The 20,803-nt window shown below is 49.0% G+C and overlaps 1 protein-coding gene across 1 annotated transcript in view; it reads right to left on the reverse strand.

The window, feature by feature from the left end:
- The window catches only part of ARHGEF3 (Rho guanine nucleotide exchange factor 3), a 240,683-nt gene that overhangs the window by 147,631 nt on the left and 72,249 nt on the right, over window positions 1–20,803 (reverse strand). The window contains exon 3 of the mRNA XM_031952275.1: window positions 18,096–18,162. Coding sequence (XP_031808135.1) covers window positions 18,096–18,162 — 67 coding nt within the window. The remainder of the gene's footprint in view (window positions 1–18,095; window positions 18,163–20,803) is intronic.

Consider the following 20,803-nt stretch of genomic DNA (forward strand, 5'->3'; position numbering starts at 1 on the left):
TAGAAAAATAATTCTGACAAGCCAGAATATCAGGCTGACTTAGGGGTGTCTAACAGGCCTGCCCCATCAGTCACTCCCCCCCCCCCCTTTGTCCAACCTAGCCAGACCTCACTTCAGCACCACGGACACCCACTCTGCCACACCTTCCCATCAGGCCTCTAACTCTTGGCTCTGCAGAGATCCTCTCTCCAAGATAGCCAGCGACTTCCCACTTGGGCATGAGCTGACCTTCCTCTGCCCTCACTGCCCTGGACCACACTTTCTCCTCCCTGCATGACACCTCTCTGGTGCTTCTCGTCCCACTTCTCTGATCTCCTGTGTTCAGAGTATTCATCACCCATGTCAGCTTCTGGGTCCTTGGGCTCAGTCTCTCTCCACTATCCCCTTTAGGCCCCTGTTCATCTCCACTGAGCACGCCCAGTATTTAAAGGACAAATGTGTGCAGCAGCTCTCCAGCCCTGATCCCTCTCCTGCTCTCCCCTTCCTCACTGCCAAGAGTTTGCCAAGTTTCAGCTGAGATGTTCTGCTACCATCCCATCCCCTCCCCATCCACTGATTTCAAACCAAAACCACCTTCCAAAAGTTTGAAAATTGGAGCCTCTTAGTTCTTTAATTTTTAGATTTTCTTTTTTTTTTTTTTTTTATTAAGAACTTAACACCTGGGGCAGCTAGACGGCGCAGTAGATAAACAACAGGCCCTAAAGTCAGGAGGATTTGAGTTCAAATTCAGTCTCAAACACTTAATATTTTGTAGCTGTGTGATTTAACCTCAATTGCCTCAAAAAAAAAGTAAAAGAACTTAACACCTTTTCTTTTTATTATTATGAACTTATCAATACATGTGAACATTTCCAAATTTAAAGAGCAGAAAAAGAGGGTTGCATATGAAATCACTGATCTCAGTGCAGCTTATTTTCATTCAATTGCCTGCCTACATTCCCTGTTCTCTTTTGTGTATTTTCAAATGATACTTGAAGCATTTTTGATTCTTCCCTCTTCACCCTTTCTAGCCAATCGCCAAACCCTGCCCATTTCTGCCTCTGCAACAATCCTTGCAGATGCCATTTTCCTTCTGGCCTTGTCCCTTCTTGCGTGGTCTGTCCCCGGGGTCTCCTTCCTACAAGGTGTCCTTGCCAAAAAATCTCCCCTTGCTAACCCATCCTTTGCACCTAGACCAAGACCATCTTCCAAGGCGGAATTGTGACCGATACCCCTGAGAGGAGAAACTTTCAATGGAGCTCTGTCCCCTTGATGATGATAAAACAGAAATTCCCTTCGCCAACCTTCACTATTATTCACTTGGTTCTTCTTTATACAGTCCAGCCACACTGGCTCCATACTGTTCCATAAACAAAGCTTTCCATTTCCTGTCGGGATGCCTTCATTTTTGCCATCTGCCTCTTCATGTACCTTTCTGAATCCCCACTTTCCTTCAACGCCAGTGTGGGGGTCTTTTCTTAGGAAAGCCTGCCCTGGTGCACACACACCCCATCCCCAGCTCAAAATCCTCTCTTTCTGTCTGTCTCTTTCATTATCCAGGTTTCCTAGGAAACTGGAAGAACTGGAAATTGCAGGGATCAATTGGAAAATGGTTGAACAAGCTGTGATATCATTATGATATAATGTAATTATGTTATTTTTTTCTCTTTGTTTATTTTTATTATAGCTTTTTATTGACAAAACATATACATGGGTAATTTTTCAGCATTGACCCTTGCAAAATCTTCTGTTCCAACTTTTCCCCTCCTTCCCCCCACCCCCTCCCCTAGATGGCAGCTAGTCCAATACATGTTAAATATGTTAAAGTATATGTTAAACGCAATATATTTATACAATTATCTTGCTAATGCAACTATGTATAAGAAATAATAAGCTCAATGATTTTTAAAAATGAACCTGCAAGAAAAAATGCAGAGTGAAATGAGCAGGACCAAGAGAACTGAACTTCTGTGTCCAGAAAGAGAATGAATAACTAGAAGTATGTGTAGAGTAACTTTATGTCTATGTGGCTACTGTCTAATCTGCAGAAAAAAAAGAAATGTCCATGATAATTTTATATATTTGAAAGGAATAGCAACTTGTTTGGTAGAATTGCAGAATCAGGTACTATCAATTCTTTTTAAGCTGGAAATTATGGAAATGTTTAGTTTATTCCATAAATTAAAAATAGAATTTAATAGAAAGGGACCAAAATTTTAGTAAAAATCACCAGCACCGTGTCTTTGGAATGAGGCTTTGTAGTATCAGCCATACTGGTACATGAATAATGACTTTTGATCATATATTGTGGACCCGGGGACCTGAGCAAAGGGACAGGATTGTCTTACACGTAGCCTGAAACCCCTTCCTCAAACCCCGACCTTCTCTCTTCCAAACGATCACAGTTATCTCAAGGGGTCTCAAAAAGGCGGGCCCTCCCTTACCGGAGGTCTCCAAGTGGGGTCTGAATGACCGTCGCTCAGTGATGTCATGGCTGGAGAGGAAATTCGTGCTCAGGGATAGGTTGGAGAACATGGTTCTAGGTAGGAGGATCTACAACAAATAGAGGAAGTACGGCACCATTTCAGGCCAGACCTATTTGGACATGACATGAACCAGCTCCAATGACATCTGCTCTTTGGAAACATTGACCCTGCTCCAAAACACTGGCTATTATCTCAGCCCAGAAGGCATTGGAAGGGATGAAAAGAATGTGGGACTTGACCTGAGGTCACTGGAGGTTCCACAATGAACAAATATGAAAATGTCTATTTAGGGATTTTGCACTGGAACTAAAAATACACACACGCTTCTCAATGCCAGACAACTCATCCCCGTACGATTCTTCCTGGTTTTGTTCGGCAGAATACTCCCAGTCAAGCCGGGTACAAAAATAATAACAATAACAATCCTAGAGGTTCATATTTATATACTGCTGCTTTGGGGTTTACAAAGTACTTTGAAAATATTTAAATTTATCCTCACAACAACTCTAGGAAGTGAGTGCTATTGTTATCTCCATTTTACAGAATAGGGAAACTGAGGCAGAGGTTAAGTGACTTTTTTAGCCACTAGGTAAGTATCTGGGGCCAGACTAGGTTTACGTTGACCTCCTAAGCAAACATTTCTAACCAAAAAGGTTTCACATAATTTTTAACAAAAATATACAGAGTTTTTTTTAAATTCTACCATTTGAGTTTCATTGAAAAAAGAGAAAAAGTCTCACTCTGTAAGACTCTGTAATCTTTAAAGAGGCAATACCAATGACAAGAAATGCAATCAGAGATCAATTCCTACTGATACTCCTGTGTGGGCAACAAGTATATTTGTCAAGTTTTTTTCAGGGCCACAACACAGCATTTTCACACTTTCTGTTGTCGTTTGCTTGCACTTTTGTTTTTCTTCTCAGGTTATTTTTACCTTCTTTCTAAATTTGATTTTTCTCATACAGCAAGATAACTATAAATATGTACGCATATATTGTATTTAACATATACTTTAACATATTTAACATGTATGGGACTACCTGCCAACTAAGGGAGGGGGATGGGGGAAGGAGGGAAAAGTTGGAACAGAAGTTTTTGCAAGGGGCAATGTAGAAAAATTATCCATGAATATGTTTTGTCAATAAAAAGCTATAATAAAAAAAAATAAAATAAAATGAAGATGGACTAAAAAAATTTTTTTTCAGGGGCCACGAGTCCCCTCCACATGACTGCCCCTCTGGCTGCCTTCTCAGGAGAGACGGCTTTAACCCTGATCGATGGGGGCCGAGGAGTGAGACAGAGCATCCTTTGAAGACCACAGCCATCACTTTACTTCCTACTGACAGAGCAGGTAGAGAATGGAAAATCTGAACACTGGGGATTTCTGCTATTTAAATAACTGCCTGGGTTAGGTTTTTTTCCTTGAGTAAGCTAACATGAAAAACTCAATTTTCTAGGTGAGCCATTCTCCAACTTTTAGGCCCCAGGACTTCTTTACACTCTTACAAGTCATTAGAGCTAATAGGACTATTATGAGGGACCACTCTCAAAAGGCCTTTTGTTTATGCTGGTCATTTCTAATTGTAATAGAAATTTAAACAGTTCAATATTATTGTGAGAATAGTTTTGACCTTATGGATCATCTGATGGAGCTCAGGGATCCCTCAAAGTCCCCACTCTACACTTAGAGGATCCCTATTTTAAGTTGAAACCCACTAAACACACTCACACACATACACACATCCCCATGCCCCCCACCAATGCACACACACACACACACACACACACACTCAACTGGACACAACAAGCCAAACTGTAGTTTCCTGCTTTTCCAATGATGTTCAGTCCCCTTAGGAATAATTTATGGGAACAAAGGGTCAAATGTAACATCATTTTTAAAAAAAGTCTTTGTTCCAAAGGACGATGGGGGGAAGGGAGGTATACCGAGGAAAATTCAGATAATGGAAAAAACAGAAGATACCAATAAAAATCTATTTTCTTTTTAAATTCACATGACTGATGGCTGTAAATATATGTGGAGTATAAGGGGAGAGATGGGAAGGCACAACCATATTCCAATTCAGCCCACCCACCTGTCAGTAATTGGACCCCTAGAGGCAAGCCCATTAATTGGAGGAAGAGGATGGGGACAATGCGAAATTCCAACATTTTGACGTGCTGGTTAATTTTGTTAGACCGGTTTGGGTTTTTTCTCCTATTGTGTCTTTTCTTTGTTATAAAGTCTGTCTTTTTGTAAAGGGAGATACACGTATTGGTGATGTAAAAACAAAATATATCTATAATATGTCAAAATATATCAATAAATATTTAAAATAGGGGCAGCGAGGTGGTGCAGTGGTTAGAGCACCGGCCCTGAAGTCAGGAGAAGCTGACTTCAAATCTGACCTCAGACATTTAATACTTCCTGGCTGTGACCCTGAGCAAGTCACTAAAGCCTCAGGAAAAAAAAATATATTTAAAATAAACATCTAAAAACAAACAAAAATCAAGAAATATGTAAAACACATCCATAAAAACCTTTTCAAAGAAAGGATGCACCAGTATTCCGGCCCCGCTGGTTTGATGCAAGGAGTTTCTCTGAGTGCTTATGACTTGCTGGTGCTCTGAATACAGAGACAAAAACCAGAAGCAGCTTTGCCCTCAAAGGACTCGCAGTTCCCGCCCTGGCGCCCGGCACAGGGCCCGTGGCAGGCCTTAAGAAAGGCTTGCCGACTGACTGACTGATTCCGTAGGGAAATCCACTCTACCCGTAGAAGAACTCATGGAGGAGGGGAGGGAAGGCCCTACAGCTGGCAGTCGAGGGGTCAGCCCAGGTCACCCTTAGGAAATGGCACAAGGGGAGATCCTGGCTGTTGGCAATGGCAGGAGAGGGCACTGCAGGCATGCGAGGTAACAGAGGAGGCAAAGGCGCAGAGGATGCTGAGTTCAGGACCAGAAAGAGGCTACCTTGGGAACAGGATCCCTTCCCTCCACCACCCCCCCCCAAAGCCCAAGGATCACTAACTAACAGGAGAGGCTTTTGCAAGGAGCCTGTGAGGAAAACAGTTGATTCTAAGAAGGAGAGAGGAGAAAGAGTATGGTCTGTGCAAAGGCCTGGTGAGGGGAAATTCAAACCTAAATTCAGGGAATGGCAAGTAGGATAATTGGGAGGGAATGAAGAGGGAGTGAAAAAGAAGTACTGTTCAATCAGGTGGAAAGGGGATGGATAGTCACGCTATAAAGGTTTTAGACATCTCTCTGAAGGATCTATAATTCATCCTAAGAGCCATCTCAAGAACCTTCAGTGGCTCCCCATCACCCTCCAGATGAATTACAAACTGCTCAGATGTTGTACACACACACACACACATAGACAGACACACGTATGTCATCATGAAGGATGTGTTCTGGAGCTAAGGAACTGAGTCAGCACTTACTGCCAATGATTAGTTCAGCAGAAAGCTAAAAGGAAAGCTGGAGAAAGAGAGAAAGGGATAAAGGAGAAAAAGTGGGAAGGAGACGGGGAGAGGAGGATGGAAGGAGCGTGAAGGAGGAAGAGAGGGAGGGGAAAGAAGGAAAACAGAAACAGAGAAAGGAGAGAGACAAAGCGGTAGGAGAAATTAGGAGAGGAAGAAAAGGAAAAAGAGGATGAGGATAAAAGAAGAGAAAGAAAAAGAAAGGGAAGGAGGAGATGAAAATAAGGAAGAAAGAAGGAGAAAGGAAAGAGGGAGTGAGTAAGGATTCACAGCAGAGCACAGGCGCACACACAAGTGTATACACGTGTACACACATGCACACCCAATATGCACACACAGGCACACACACGTGCACACACATGCACACAAGCTGGGAACAAGATGCTGAAGGTGTGCCGCAAGCTCTCCTATGGAGAGCTGCCTTCACAAGGCAGAAAGCCCAGGGGGCAGCGAAGGGGACCCCAGGCTGGACCGGCAGGGCTCCCGAGCTGGGGGCCCCCCTCCAAGGGCTCACCGGGGCCCCTGCCACCTCAGTGTCACAGCTGCAAAGCTCAGTTCCTTGAGCAAGAACCAGAGCCATGAGCTCCTGGGACGGGCCGGTGGCTTGGGAGGCCCAAGGCTTTGCCAGCTTGGGAGAGTCCCAAAGCTCCTCCGTGGGGACCCCGGGGCTGTGTTTACAGAGAGGTGCCTGGAGCCCAGCAGCCACTAGCCCAGGGAGCTCAGGTGCCCAAGGGACACTCCCCATCACTCGGCCATAAATAGCCTCTTCACATGCTACGCCTGGGAAAGCCAGGAGGGCACATCGCTGCCCTCGAGGCAGAGACCGCTCCAGTGAAGACCCCTCCTCTCCCCGGTAAGGGGAGGCAGTAATGCTTGGAAAAGCTTTTATTAAGTGCTGTCAATCAACAAGCAATTATTAAGTGCCAACTGTGTGCCAGGCACTGGGCTTAGCACTGGGAACCCAAAACAGAATCAGTCTCTATTTCCAGCCCTCATGGTCTATGGGGGAGCCTCAGAGAAGGGCCCCAAGGGCTACAAGAGCTCCTGAAAGAAGAGATGGAAAATGGGATCCGAGGAAAGGCTGGAAGAGAATTAGGGACTCAGAATGCTTTAGCCAAGAAACATGAAAATGGGCCCCAAACTCCATGAGACACTGGCCAAGGGGGATTCGTGAAGGACCTACTAAGCACCAGCCACTGTGTGAAGCACAGGGGGCACAAAGGAAGGGGAATGAGTCCTGCCCTTGAGGAGGGAGACAATATGCAAACAGATGGCACAAGCTACCGAGATTTGGGGCTGATCTTGAAGAGGAGGCGTTAAGACAAAGGGAGCTGGGGAAGTGGGATGTTAGCCGGGACCTGAAAGGGCAAGGGGAGTCACGAGGGAGGCGTTCCCGGCTGGGGGAGTGCCAGGAGCCCAGAGACAGAGGGTCCCGTTTGAGGAGGGTCTGGGAGGCCAAAGTCGCTGGCTACAAGAGACGTCCAGAGGAGTGAAGTATCAGGAGGCTGGACAGGCCGTGAAGCGGCACTTTGGGGTCTCCCCAGAACCCTTGCATTTGTTGACTGGGGCAGGGGTACACATGACATGATCGGACGGCATCGAGCCCCATGCGCCAGAGCGGCGGCCAGAGGCTCTAGAGACCACAGCAGAGTGCAGGACGAGCACGGGCACTTTAGGAAAAGCATTAAATTCTCTCAAATTCTCCTGGAGAAAAGAATGAAGAAACACTTCTCGACTCACTCCTCGGGGGGTTGCCGAAGCGGGATGTCACAGAAGGGGTCGGCCGCGCCGTCCATGGGCCTTGCCATCAGCTTTTACTATGAGAGAAGGCTCCCTGCCCATGGGAGAGGGGTAAATACATCCATAAATTATCTCAAAGCAAAAGCAAAGGCCCGAAAAACTTAAAAAAAAAAGTCCAAGAACTCTCAGGACGCTGAGGGCTGGTTAGGGGACAGAGCCGCTCCCCACGTGTGAGTCTGCATGGCAGCCTTTCCTGACTGTTCCCCTCTCAAACTACATGTAAATACAAGCCGGGAGCAGGAACGCGCAGAAAATCCCCGACGGGCCTCCCTCCTCCCAAGGAAAAGCCAGATCCTTTGGCTCTCCACAGAATGAGTTAAACCCAAGCAGACGCTGCTCAGACTTGAAAATACCCAGAGTCCCCTCCAGATAATTTATGGATAAGGCAAGAATGGCCCTTCTCCTTTATGGCCCGAACACCTTCCTCATAAATTCCCCGAGCCCGATAACGAAGCCCCAAGCCGTGGATGACATCATTGCTAAGGTTAAATGTAGATTAAAAGAGAGAAAGAAAGAAGAGCCCATTGGGGTCACCAAGAGAACGCCCGTGTTGGCGGTGGTGAGCCCCTTTGGTAGCCCCCCTTCCCGCCGCCTGCTTTGGTCCTACTTAGCTCCGTTTTCCCATCTGGGCAGGAGGAGGCCCAGCGGTGACCCTGGCCGAAATCTGGCCTGTTGGGGACCCGGGGACAGCGGCAACGTCCCTGACCTGATCCGGATCAGTCTGGATTCTGGGCTCTGCCATGACCGGGGACCTCTCAGAGCCAGATTCCCCATTTTAAAACGAGTGGGGTTTGGGCTGGATGACCTCGGAGGGTCCAGACAACTACAAATGCACGGAGAAGCATTAAGTAAGTGCCTACTGTGTGCCCGGGACTGAGGATACAGATGGGAAGGGGAAAACAATTCCCACCGGGGGCCACAGTAAACCCATCTGGAAGTACCTACAGCATCAACACAAATAAACAAATTCATGCAAAATAGCTCCACAGGAAGTCGTTTGGCAAGATCACAGGCCGCTGAGGGGAATAAGGAAACCCCCCGTTGGGGACCCCGGTGTCCAGCTTGACCCTTGGCACCTTCAACTAAGGAAAAAAGTCCGTTTCTTCCAAAATGCTGTGAGCATGGGAAGGCCCGCAGAGTCCCAGATCCAAACAGGAATCACTAATACCAAGGGGAGTGTGTCCCGTCAGCGGGGGCGACTTGGACTGAGCCGCGGCTCTCGGGGTGCTCCCCTGTGGGGGGTGGGGAGTGGGCCCGGCTGGCCTTGGAGAGCTAGGACCTAAAGCCGAGAACTGGCCCACGCCAGCAGAGGTGGTAACGCCCCGCCTGCGTCGGGACACAGCGGGTCAGCAGCCCTCGGAAAACTGTGACCAGAGCTCTGCCCCGGGAGGAAAACCTTCCTGCCCAGGAACGCGGCCCACATTCTGCAGGGCTGGACAACAAAGGCCTGGGAGGGTCAGGGAACACCCTGCCCGCTGTTGATTGGAGACAGGAAATCTGCTCCGTGATCCCCCCAGTCGGCTCCCCGCCACCGCCGCCATCGTGGGGGCAGCTCTTCAGGGAATCACAGGGGAGCAGACAGTTGTACCGCACGGTCAGTTCGGGCAAAGAGGCAGGGGGATGCACGGGAAGTGCTCCAGTACTTTCTATGACTCAGTTTCCCTCTTTGGGGAACAGGCATAAAGACATTTGCTCAATTTTCACTCTTTTCGCTGTTGCTTGCTTATGTTTTATTCTGCTTTTTTTTTTTTCCTGGTTTGATCTGATTTTTCTTGTGCAGCACAATTGTATCAATATGTCTGCATATATTGAACTTAACAGATCTTTTACCATGTTTACCATATATGTGACCATCTAGGGGAAGGTGTGGGAGAAGGAGGGGAAATTGGAACACAAGGTTTTGCAAGGGCTAATGTTGAAGAATTGCCCACACATGTGTTTTGAAAAATAAAAAGCTCTAATTAAAAAAACACAAAACAAAAAACAAAACGATATTTGCTCAGGCTGCCCCAGCTGTAAAGATGGTTTTTAAAAACTGCAAGGAGACCGATTACTGGGCTGTTACTGGACTTATTTTTTCACAGATTCAAGTCCCACGCTCTCCCTGTACAGATGAAACCCAAGCCCCGACTCCCGGGGAGGCAGCATTTGAACCTACCTCTCCTCCTCTGCCGCCGTGTCCATCGTCAGAGCAGGGTTACCCCCTCCCCGCTGAGCCCATCTACCCCAGCTCCCTCACTGAGGCCCAGGAGCAGGAGGTGATCTGTGCAAGCTCACAGAGGCAGAGACTTGAACCCTGCTCCCCGGACTCCCAGGTCAGCACTCCTGGAACCAACTGGCCGTGGCAGAAACGAATCCCACGGCCCGTGAGCGTTCCAGGCTGTGACTTCCAAAGGCAGGGCCGTTCGGGGGAATCTATGGAATTCCCCATCTGTCTCTCGCTGCTGGGAGGCCGTAAATCCCAGGGAATTTCTGCCAATGAGGGTGTCCCCGAAATCTCCCCGATGACAGGAGAAGATGCTGCTGGAGGAGGGCCGACCTCAGCCCTGGGAAGGGCCATCCCCAGAGGAGAAGGGACCGTTTCCTCCCACCAAGGTTCCGACCTCAGGCCCTCCCAGCAGCCCCCATTCAGCCTATGAATGTCTGAGGGCAGAACCTGCAGTGGGATTTAGGGGGAAAGCGGGGCTTGGAATTAACAGACACAGTAGCATAAATCTACCAGTAAAAAATGCATTTCCTATGTTCAGGTTGGAAGCATCAGTCCCTCACCTTGCGGGCACAGGGCCAAGAGAAGGTAATCTATTCAAAATGGAGCCGCTTTTGATGGTGACCCTCTGGAGGAGATGCTACAAAGTGACCCCCTGGCTTAACTGGCGGCTGCCCCAGGAGAGGGGCTGGGGGTAGGGAGAGCAGAGAGAGCCCAGCGCCTTTGAACTTGACTGAGGATCCCAAAGCCCCCAAGAGCAGACTGTCCATGACACGGAGGTGGCTCCACTGGCTGACATTCTTTAGACTCTCAGCCTCCCCCTTCCCTCTGAATGGGGGACAATTACTTATCACATCAGCTCCCGGGGTCTCAGGAACAGCGCTGACTCAGCCCTCCCGGGACCTCCTTAAAAGCCAGCACTATTGGTCCCGGGAGGGCTGGCTCCTTGAGCCTGTGTGCGTTTTCAGGAAAAGGCCTTCAAAGCCGTCCCAGGGCTTGGCCAGCCCGGGGTCCCCGCAGAGGCCCCGGGATGGGGTTCGGCCAAGGCAACCGCGGCGACCACAAGCGGTGATGACCGAGGGGACGCGTCCGAGCAAACGGAGCCAACAGAGGAGGAACCTCTGGAGCGCCCGCAGACGGAGGCAGCAGAGATTTCAAACTCGATGTCTCCCTCTTTGTCCGTTCTGACCCAAACAGACGCCAGATCAAGGGGCACCACCATGGGCACCCACAGCTGCCTCGCTGTTACAGGTCAGCTCACGCCTGGCAGGGCCATCCTCGTCCAGTGAAACAGGAAGAAGTAAAGGTAACCAGAGAAAAGGAGTCGGTCTGACCCGATACCTGGGCCGAGGGGGACATTGTAAGACGTCCTCCGGCCCTGGCCCACAGTCTCCTTTCCTCGCTTAACTTGCATTTCCTTGTCTTTTATTTTTGCTGAGGGCTAAGATGGAAGATGTTGCATGTTGAGGTCCTATCGCTTGCCTTCTCGCAGGGGAAGGGAGGGAGAAAATTTGGAATTCAAAAGTTTTTTAGATCAACATTAAAAATAAGCAAAGAAACAAATAATATGAGGTGGGCTGTTGTTGCTGTTGTTTTTTTAAAGGTGTCCACAGACTTTTGAGATCATATAGTCCAACTCCCTCTCCTTTTACAGATGAGTAAACCAAGGCCAGGCAGAGCTCCACGGCCATTTTGCTTTCCCTACACCAGGCTTGCTGTATATCTCCGGATCATAAGGCCAGAGAACTAGAGCCAGAAGAGACCCTTCAGGTCTTTCGGTCCAGGCTCCTCATTTTACAGATGGGTAAACTGAGGACCAGTAAGACTGAATGATTGGCTCAAAGCAAGGCATCGAAGTGAGAGAGATCAAGTCCACGACTGCCATTTTATGGTACAAGAAGAGCAGACCTTATTCCATACTCCAAGAAAAAACTAAGACCCCCAACCAAAATACTCTATGCTCGTGACTACTAACAGTGTGCTAGAAGCGCACCATCCCTGACACTTATTCTGTCTCTCTCTCTTTTTCTTTTTATTATTTTTCTTTTTTTTTCCTTCTAGCTTTTTATGCCTGGGTAATTTTCCAGCACTGACCCTTGCAAAACCTTCTGTTCCAACTTTTCCCTCCTTCCCCCACCCTCTCCCCTAGATGGCAGGTAGTCCCATACATGTTAAATATGTTAAAGTATATGTTAAATACAATATATGTGTGCATATTATACAGTTTTCTTGCTCCTGGCACTTTCTCATACAAGTTTTCCATTTTAAAGATCCGTCCTTAAGACTCGGTCACTTTTCTCCCAAAGGAAACTGCGTCTCATGAAGCTAACCTGGGTCAGATCAGTGGCAAACAAACATGGTGGCTGATTTGTAGGAAGCACTTGGTGAAGGCGTTGATCGACCCACTGATTGTGAACTACGTCCCCGGAAGGATGAGACCCTCCCTCAGGGAGGGCCTGTGCATCCCCGTGCAGAAGGAGGGAGCCTGCAGGAGTCACTGATGCCCAGCAAAGTTATTTTCAGGATTCTGTGTTCCTGGGACGCGATAAGTGGGAACTCAAGGAAATAATCACCTAGAACTGGGGGGAAGGAGAGATTTTTGAGCAGGAAAGAAATCTTGCCCTATAGATCACTCTCCCAAGGAAGAGTTCTCACGGCTCTGAGAAAAACCCCTTTGGTGGGCCGAGTCCCAGAACCGTCCTGCCGACCTGCCCAAAGTGTCCTGACTCAATTTCCCCAATGGTTTCTAGGCTCCCAGGCTGATTTCTTTTCAGAAAAGGCCTTTCCCCCTTCTTGTAGTTCAGAAATGAGATTTATGGTCCTTTCTCATAGAAAAGGAAGCCAAAAAAATCCTTCAGGGTCACCCATTCCGAACATACCGATTCGCACCTCCTACGGACAGAGATGTTCATCTCTTTTTTAAGATTCTGTCTTAGGTAACCGTGGGATCAAAGCCAGATTCCCTCTCTCACGTGTGCGCTTCATTCCTGCTCATGATGTTGGAGCAGGATTCATCCCACCGGCTCTTCCTAGGGCCCGGGGCATCTCGACGATGGCAGTACAGCCAATGGGCCCTATGCAGGCTGACCCCTGACCCCCGTCCCATGTACGTGGGCTTCGCTCTCCGCCGTCCCCTTGGAAACTGGAAACAAGGAACGAGCGCTCTCCCCGGCGGCCAAACCGGCGCGAGGGAAACTATGTGTGGAATGCACAGAGTTTGGGTTTCCAGGTTTGGGGAAAAATTCAGCGGAATGGGGAGGGTCGAGAACAGCCAGTTCTAGGTACCGGTCGGCACGTGGGGGAGAAGGAGAAAGCCCGGCCGTGTCTCCTGGGGGAAAGAGATCCCCGAGAGGGACGTGCCAGATAGCAAGTCTCCTGCCCTGGTAGCCCAGCACCCTCAGGGGCAATCAATGAGCTTTTCCGGAAATGTGCCCAAAGTGTCTGGAATGACCCGGCCTTGAGGTCCCATCAAGGATCATCCTTCCGGGCTTCTGAAAACGACCCGTCTCCTTTCCCCAAATGAACACATCAAGTCCATTCAATAAGAAATAGCAACAACCACACTAAGATCTCTAAAGTCTAGACCCGGGATTTGATCAGCCCAAGGAATCCCAGGTGGGGAAAATCTCTTTACCGATGCTGATTGACACCAGTTCTAAAGCTCACAGCCCTGCGGGGAGAGTCAATGGCTTGCCAAGAGTTAACAGCCAGGATGTGTCAGGGTGAGACTCGAACCCGGGACAATCCTGCTTCTGAGGGAGGAGTCTCTGTCACACCCACCGGCTTAGAGCTAAGCACTTTATGTTCATTAGGACCAACCTTGTGAAGAGAGTGTGATCAGCACTATTATTATCCCCATTTCACAGATGCAGAAATAAAGGGGTCTGGAGGAGCGAAACATGACCAGCAAGTGCTCTTGAAACAGGCTACACTCCAGAGTGTTTCCCTTACAGGTGCTAGCTTTGAGTCCCAGTCTGAAGAACTGTGCTTTAGAGGCCACAGACCTCCGTTCGAGTGCCACCTCTATGAACAAGTCACTTGCACGACTCTGCTGTAGAACATCAAGACTGAATTAAATGGTCTCTTGGGTCCCTTCTAGCCCCAGCTCTGGGACCCCAGAATCCCCTAGGGCAGAGACAGCTTCTTGTTCTAGGCTTTAGGACAGGTATACACAAAATTCTTGGGTATAAAATAAAAATAAATTTATGTATAAAATAAAATACATGTGGATATCTAACAGACCCAAAGAACCTAAAAAATGCTGACTCCTGGCATACATAAAGTATTCAATAAAGGCTGACTCCTGGCATACACAAAGTATTCAATAAAGGCTGACTCCTGGCATACACAAAGTATTCAATAAAGGCTGACTCCTGGCATACACAAAGTATTCAATAAAGGCTGACTCCCAGCCTATCCAAAGTCCATTGTAAATACTGACACCTGACATAATCAAAGTTCTTACTAAATGCTGATGTCCAAAATACCCAAAGTACTTAATAAATGCTGACTCCTGGCATACACAAAGTACTCAATAATTGCTGACTTCTAGCCTATCCAAAATCCTTCGTAATGCTGAAACCTGGAACACCCAAAGTTCTTAATAAATGATGATTTCCAGAATACCTGAAGTTCTTAATAAATGCTGACTCCTGACATAGACAGAGTATTTAATAAATGCTGACTGGTTAATGGCCTGATTGGTTGATTTTGCCTCCATGGGGAGAGGTGCCGAGTGCCCACGAGATGGCGTAAAGTCAAAGTGGGCGTTTCTCTCTTCCCCACAGAAGAGGGGTTTCTTCTCTACTTGTCTCCAAACACAGGGCGGGAGGCAGCCCGGGACTGGCCACGGGGGTAGCCTGTGAAAAAGGTGAAGAGATATCTGGGCTTCAGAAAAACAAGGTTTCAAAATGGAAGAAAAGTTCCCAGACTCCTTCGCTGCCCTGTTTGACTGGGGCGAGGATGATAGGAGAAGGGGCCCAACGTTCGGGACCACAAAGAAAGCCCCCAGGCTGGCCGGCTTCCAGCCCTGCTGTGTTATGGGAGGTGAGCGTTTCTGAATTTAATTTGCCTGGATCTGCTTTTATTCCGATGAGCCTGAAGAAAGCAATTACTGGACATTCTAGACTTCTTCCGGGTCTATTTCTGCTGCTCACTTTGTTTCTCAGTGTAAGAAAATCGATAGGTAATAACCTCAAATATAATTAGACCTGCCAGGGGACGGCCGGCTCATCTTACTCCTGTGACGCCGACCGAGGCGCTGACCGGGGATGGAAATTTTTCCTCATGGAATTGGTTTAGACCCTGAAACATGGGGGTTTTCCCTGCATTTTTTCCTCCTCCCTCTGGTCTCACTTCAAGGAATGGAAGCAAGGAGGTCCAGGGGTTCTTAAGCCAGGGGTCGGATGAGGAGGTTTTAAAAAGCCCCTGGATGAGTGGAGGTCGCCATTGCTGGTTTCCTTTGTGGCCCTGGGCATTTGTCGTCTGCAGGGAAAGATCTTTTCCTGAGAAGGGTCTGCAGGCCGGGCCGTTCTGTCCAAGGGGCCGGACACGCTGGCCAAAAGCGCTTTCACCTCTCCCCCCAAGGATCGGAGCCTTCAAGGGCAGTGGCCTCAGGGCTGCTGAGAGTGGCTGAGGCAGAGAGACTGGAGCCGGGTCCGGTCCCCCCAGACCCCCCTACCCACAGCAGCTAAGCCAGCCCAAATCAGCCCAGAGACGAGGGGCTGCCCCCCCCAGCACCCGCCTCCCGGGCCCCTGAGGCACATGCCCAGGACACTCAGCACCGGTTCCCAAGAACAGGAGCCTCCAAAGTAAACAGCTTTTTGCTCATTTGTGGAGACGAGGCAGGAGCAAGGGAGCTGGCCGTGGGAGGGAGTGGTGCTGTGGGAGGGCCCGCACATGCGAGCCTTAGTGGGGCCACTTTTGTATACACACATGCAGGGCAGGGCAGTGAAGGACCCAGGCACGGCTGCTTGTAACCCGGATGACCCTGGGCAGTGGCTGAACTGCTCCGGACCTCAGTCCGCTCATCTGTGAAACAGGGAAACTACCTGCCTGAGCTGTGGGCAGTGAGAGAAGGGGCGGTGCCCATCCCGAGAACCAGAGGCGCCATCGGGGTAGAGAAGCAGGAGAGGGCGCTCCGGCCAGGCTGGCGAGCGGCCCGGGGCACCAAAGGAGCGAGGGGCGTTTGGCTGAGGCCTCTTCCTGATGCTGGAGCGGCGGCCGCGTCCTTCTCCCGCTCATTTTACAGATGAGAAAACTGAGGCAGAGGGTAGGGACCTGCCCAGGGTCACACAGGGATAAGCCTGCCTCCAGGCTGGCACTCTGTCCACCGCGGCACCGGCTGCCTGAATTACTGAAGGACAATCAACAAGAATGACCATGAGCTCACAGAACTAGGGCCCTGGTTTTCATCCCCTCCAGCCCCTTCATTTGACATATAAGGCAACCAAGGCTCAGGAAGTAAAAGGGGCTACCCAAGTCCCACTGGAATGAGCGGCAGAGGCGAGATCCAAACTCAGGATCCACGTTGGGGCCCCCCGCCACCGCCTCCCCCTGCTCCCGTTGGTGATGCCATCGGTCCCTCTGGAGAAGAACAAGATAATCGGCCGGAAAGCTTCAAGGATATTCTTAAGGCAAAATACTTGGATTCAAGGTTGATGGCCTGAGTCTTCTGGCGCCTCCAGGGCCCTCGATCATGGCCAAGTTCCTTCCAAGGAGAAGGGGGTCCCCCCTGTCTGAAATGTCCCCTAACCGGAGGCCGGGTCTCCCCCCGTCCAGACCCGGCGCGGACCCACGGAAGGGCTCTGGGGGGCAGCGTCCGGCAGGCTGCGCCATTGCCGCGTGAGGAGGGAGGCTGGCTATGGGAAAAAGCCACTCCCCAGCCCTGGGGGACTCCGGCCGTGGTGCTCGGGGACACAGATCCAGGATGGGCCAGAGCATCGGGAGAGCACTTTCCAGCCAGAAAGGACCCGGAGCATCGGCTGTGATCGGGAGGAAGCCGTGGCCTGGGGCCGCGAGTCTGAAAGGCGTTTGGGGCTTCGGGTCAGAGGCCTGAGGGCTCCTATGAGTCTCCAGTGCAGGAGGCCCTGGCACTGGAGGGATTCTTTAACCTTCCTCCATATTTGCTAATATTTATTAATGCTTGTTTACTCTCCTTACGCAAAAAAAGAAATAAACTCAATTAAAGAAACAAAATTAGGGAGAAGAAGTCAGTTCTAAAGTTTCTAACAGTGGAAACCGTGTTCGTGTCCCAGGACTGTGCAAGATCCAAAGTGAGTCCAGCCGCCTGGATGCTCCTCATCAACGCTCCCAGGGCTTTGCTGCACAGAGCAGGGACCGAAGGGGAGACAAGGGGCTGGATGTGGCAAAGCGGGACCAGCCGAGCAAGCGCCAGCCCTGGGTTTGAATCTCGGCTCTGCCCCTCGCTCCCTGGGGGACTTTGGGCGAGCCCCTTTCACTTCCTGAGCCTCAGTTGCCTTCTCTGTCAAATGAAGGGAGCGGGATGGGTGAAAGCCATCCTCTTAGTCCTCTCAGGCCCAAGCAGTAGAGAGAATGATTTGGAACCAGAGGATCCAGGTTCAAATCTCACCAATGGTGCTTATAACCCACGTAAATGAGAGCTACTCACGCGAGCCTTTCCTGCCTCAGTTTACCTTTCTGTGACATGAGAACATTTTTCATATTTTAATACGTGTATTTTGGTACACTTGCTTTCCTTTATAATCCTGTGCTCTGAGTAGGGGTCCGCAGGCCCCACCAGCTGCCGAAGGGTCCAGGACATTAAAGAAATTAAGTCCAACGGATCCAACTCTCCCATTTCACAGATGCGGAAAAGAAGGCCCAGAAGAATGGCATGTCAGTCACAGAGCCAGGAAGTGTCAGAGCGGGACTTGAATCCAATCCCCCTGACTCAGATCAAGTCCTTTTCACATTTTCACCGCCCTTTGTTGCCTCATTGGGCCTGGAGTACGCGGAAATTTTAGCAGCCCGAAAGCGGAGAATTCCTACCTGTGGGGCTTGTTCTCCCCATTGCCGTTCCCCACCCCAACATCACAGACTGGAAGGAACTCAGGGACCCCTGACCCTGGGGCCGGCGCTCTACCCACCCAGTTGCCCAGCCCTCCCCATGGCTTGGAAATCACTTACCCCTCTGAAGTTCCAGCCTCTGGGGGAGGGAAACATGGAAAAGTTGTTCTTCCTTTGTCGCTTAGGCCTGGAAGAGGAGAGAGAAGAGGGTCACTGATGTTCCAGATGCTCTGACAAGTCCCCGGGCCCAGCTGGAGCTCCTCCAAGGGAGGGGACCCGGGCCAGGACACGGCCTAAGTTTTCTGCAGCTCGGCTCAAGAAAGCTAATCCTGCCCGGCTCCCTGCTCCCACCTCTCTGGCTGGCTGGATGCTTCTCTTCCTCTGTCTTTCTCTGTGTTTGTCTTTCTCTCCATCTCTCTTTCCCTTTCTGCTTCTTTCTTTCTTTTTTTCTTTCTTTCTTTCTCTTTCTTTCTTTCTTTCCTTTCTTTCTTTCTTTCTTTCTTTCTTTCTTTCTTTCTTTCTTTCTTTCTTTCTTTTTTTCTTTCTTTCTTCCTTTCTTTCTTCCTTCCTTCCTTCCTTCCTTCCTTCCTTCCTTCCTTCCTTCCTTCCTTCCTTCCTTCCTTCCTTCCTTCCTTCCTTCCTTCCTGTCTCTCCCTTTGTGTGTTTCTGTCTCTCTCTATCTCTCTCTCTGTGTTTCTGTCTCCCTTTCCCTTTCTCTGTTTCTCTCTCTATTGCTGTCTTTCTCTCTGTGTGTGTGTGTCTCTCTCTCTCTCTTTCTCTATTTCTGTCTCTCTCTCTCTCTCCCTTTCTCTGTCTCTCTTTCTCTCTTTCTTTTTTGTCTCTCTCCATCTCTCTTTCTGCTTCTCTCTGTCTCCCTCTCTCTGAAAGATGACTTTTTTTCTCCCTCACAAGAAGCAAAGCCAGCACCTCGCAGGAGCCCAGGTTCACAAGAACGAGCCGGCTGGAGACAGAGTGGGCGCGATGGGCTCCCGATCTCTCTCCTCTGTCTCCTTCTCTCTCCGCGCCTCTGTCCCTCACGTACACCAGGCTCTATTCCCCAGTGCCCCAACCACCTGATGTTTACTCCTTGCAGCTCAGCCCCAGCCTCTCCTCTGGCAGCCTGGCCACCTCTGCCCGCCGGGGCCGCAGGGAAGCCGGGGACAGTGGCCCTATTTAGGCCATGTGTATATACACATACAACACACACATGATGATACAACATGCATGTGTGTGACGTCATGTGTAATGCATGTATAATATACATAAGTGTGTATATTTTATGCTGAGCCATGCAGTACATGGAAAGAATATCATATATACAATAAATATATAAAATATAACGAAAAACCATATTTTCCAAGAGTTTATAATAGCAGATTTACACAAGGCTTCAATAATAAGGAACACAAATAAGAGCTACCCTCCCTATAGTGTTGTAAGATTTGCAAAGCACTTTATAAGTGTTGTCTCATTTGAGCCCCACAACAACTCTGAGAAATAGGTGCTACTGTGGTTATTACTCCCATTTAACAGATGAGGAAACTGAGGCAGAGCCTGTGATTTGCCCGGAGCCACAAAGCCGGCAAGTGTCCGACTCCAGGAAAGCACCGTATATTCCCAACACCACTTGCAGGGTGACGGGTATTTTTCTTACCTTATCTCATCTGCTCATGGGATCATGTATCTGAAGCTGGAGCTTGGGGACCATCATTTATTAACCCGAGTCCCAGGGAATTACACTGATTTGTGCAGAGCTACATGGGGAGTAAGTGGCAGAACCCAGATTAGACTACAGACCCTCTGAGTGCCGATCCAGAGTTCTTTGCCTCTCTACAAGTTTCCTCACAGAGCCACGAGGACATAATCACTAGAGGCATCATTATCCCCCTTTCCCAGATGAAGAAACTGAGGGTCCAAGAGATTAAGTGAGTGTTCGAGGCTGGATTTGAAGGCAATACTTAATTCTTTAGTGTTCTGATCACTGCCCTGTACTGCCTCCTCAGAGTGAACAAAAGCAATGGTCTTTAGTAAGGTTCGTGGGGAGAATGAGACTAAGTCTTTCATTTATTTCCTGATAACTGAGTAAAGGGCAGGATTCTCGTGTGCATTTTCTCTTGCTCTGTTGACAGTGTCTTATCACAAATACATTCACTTTCCGAATCCCCAAATTTGTCCCAGTGACATCTCAAGGCAAGTAAGGAACTTCCGAATGATGTGCTAAACTTAACGTCACAGAGGAACAGGTGAGAGAAGTTCCACTGAAAATAAAACACATGAATATATCTAGGATAAGAAGAGTTGAGTGAAGGAGAAAAATCTCCCTCTTCTCTCTCCTCCTCTTCCAGGCCTAAGCAACAAAGGCAAAACAACTTTTTCATGTTTCCCTCCCCCAACGGCTGAAACTTCAGAGGGGTAAGTGATTTCTGAGCCGTGGGGGGAGCTGGGCAGCTGGGTGGTGTAGTGGGAAGGAAGGAATGAAGAAAGAAAGAAACAAACAAACAAACAAAGAGAAAAGCAGAAAGGGAAAAAGAGATGGAGAGAAAGAGAGACACAGAGAAAGAGCTGGAGAGAGAGAGAGAAAGAGAGAAAGAGAGACAGAGAGAAAGACACACAGAGAGAATCAAATTTGGGCAGAAATTTGGTATCTAACACATAGAGACATGCAGCAGAAATGTGTTAGACTGAAAGCCATTCCCTAATAAAGAAACGGTCAAATGTATACTTACATTGTATTTAATTTATACTTTAACATATTTAACATGTATTGGTCAACCTGCCATCTGGGGGAGGGGGTGGGGAGAAGGAGGGGGAAAAAGCTATAATAAAAA

This window comes from Sarcophilus harrisii, chromosome 1 (genome assembly GCF_902635505.1).
Source record: "Sarcophilus harrisii chromosome 1, mSarHar1.11, whole genome shotgun sequence".
Lineage (NCBI taxonomy): Eukaryota > Metazoa > Chordata > Mammalia > Dasyuromorphia > Dasyuridae > Sarcophilus > Sarcophilus harrisii.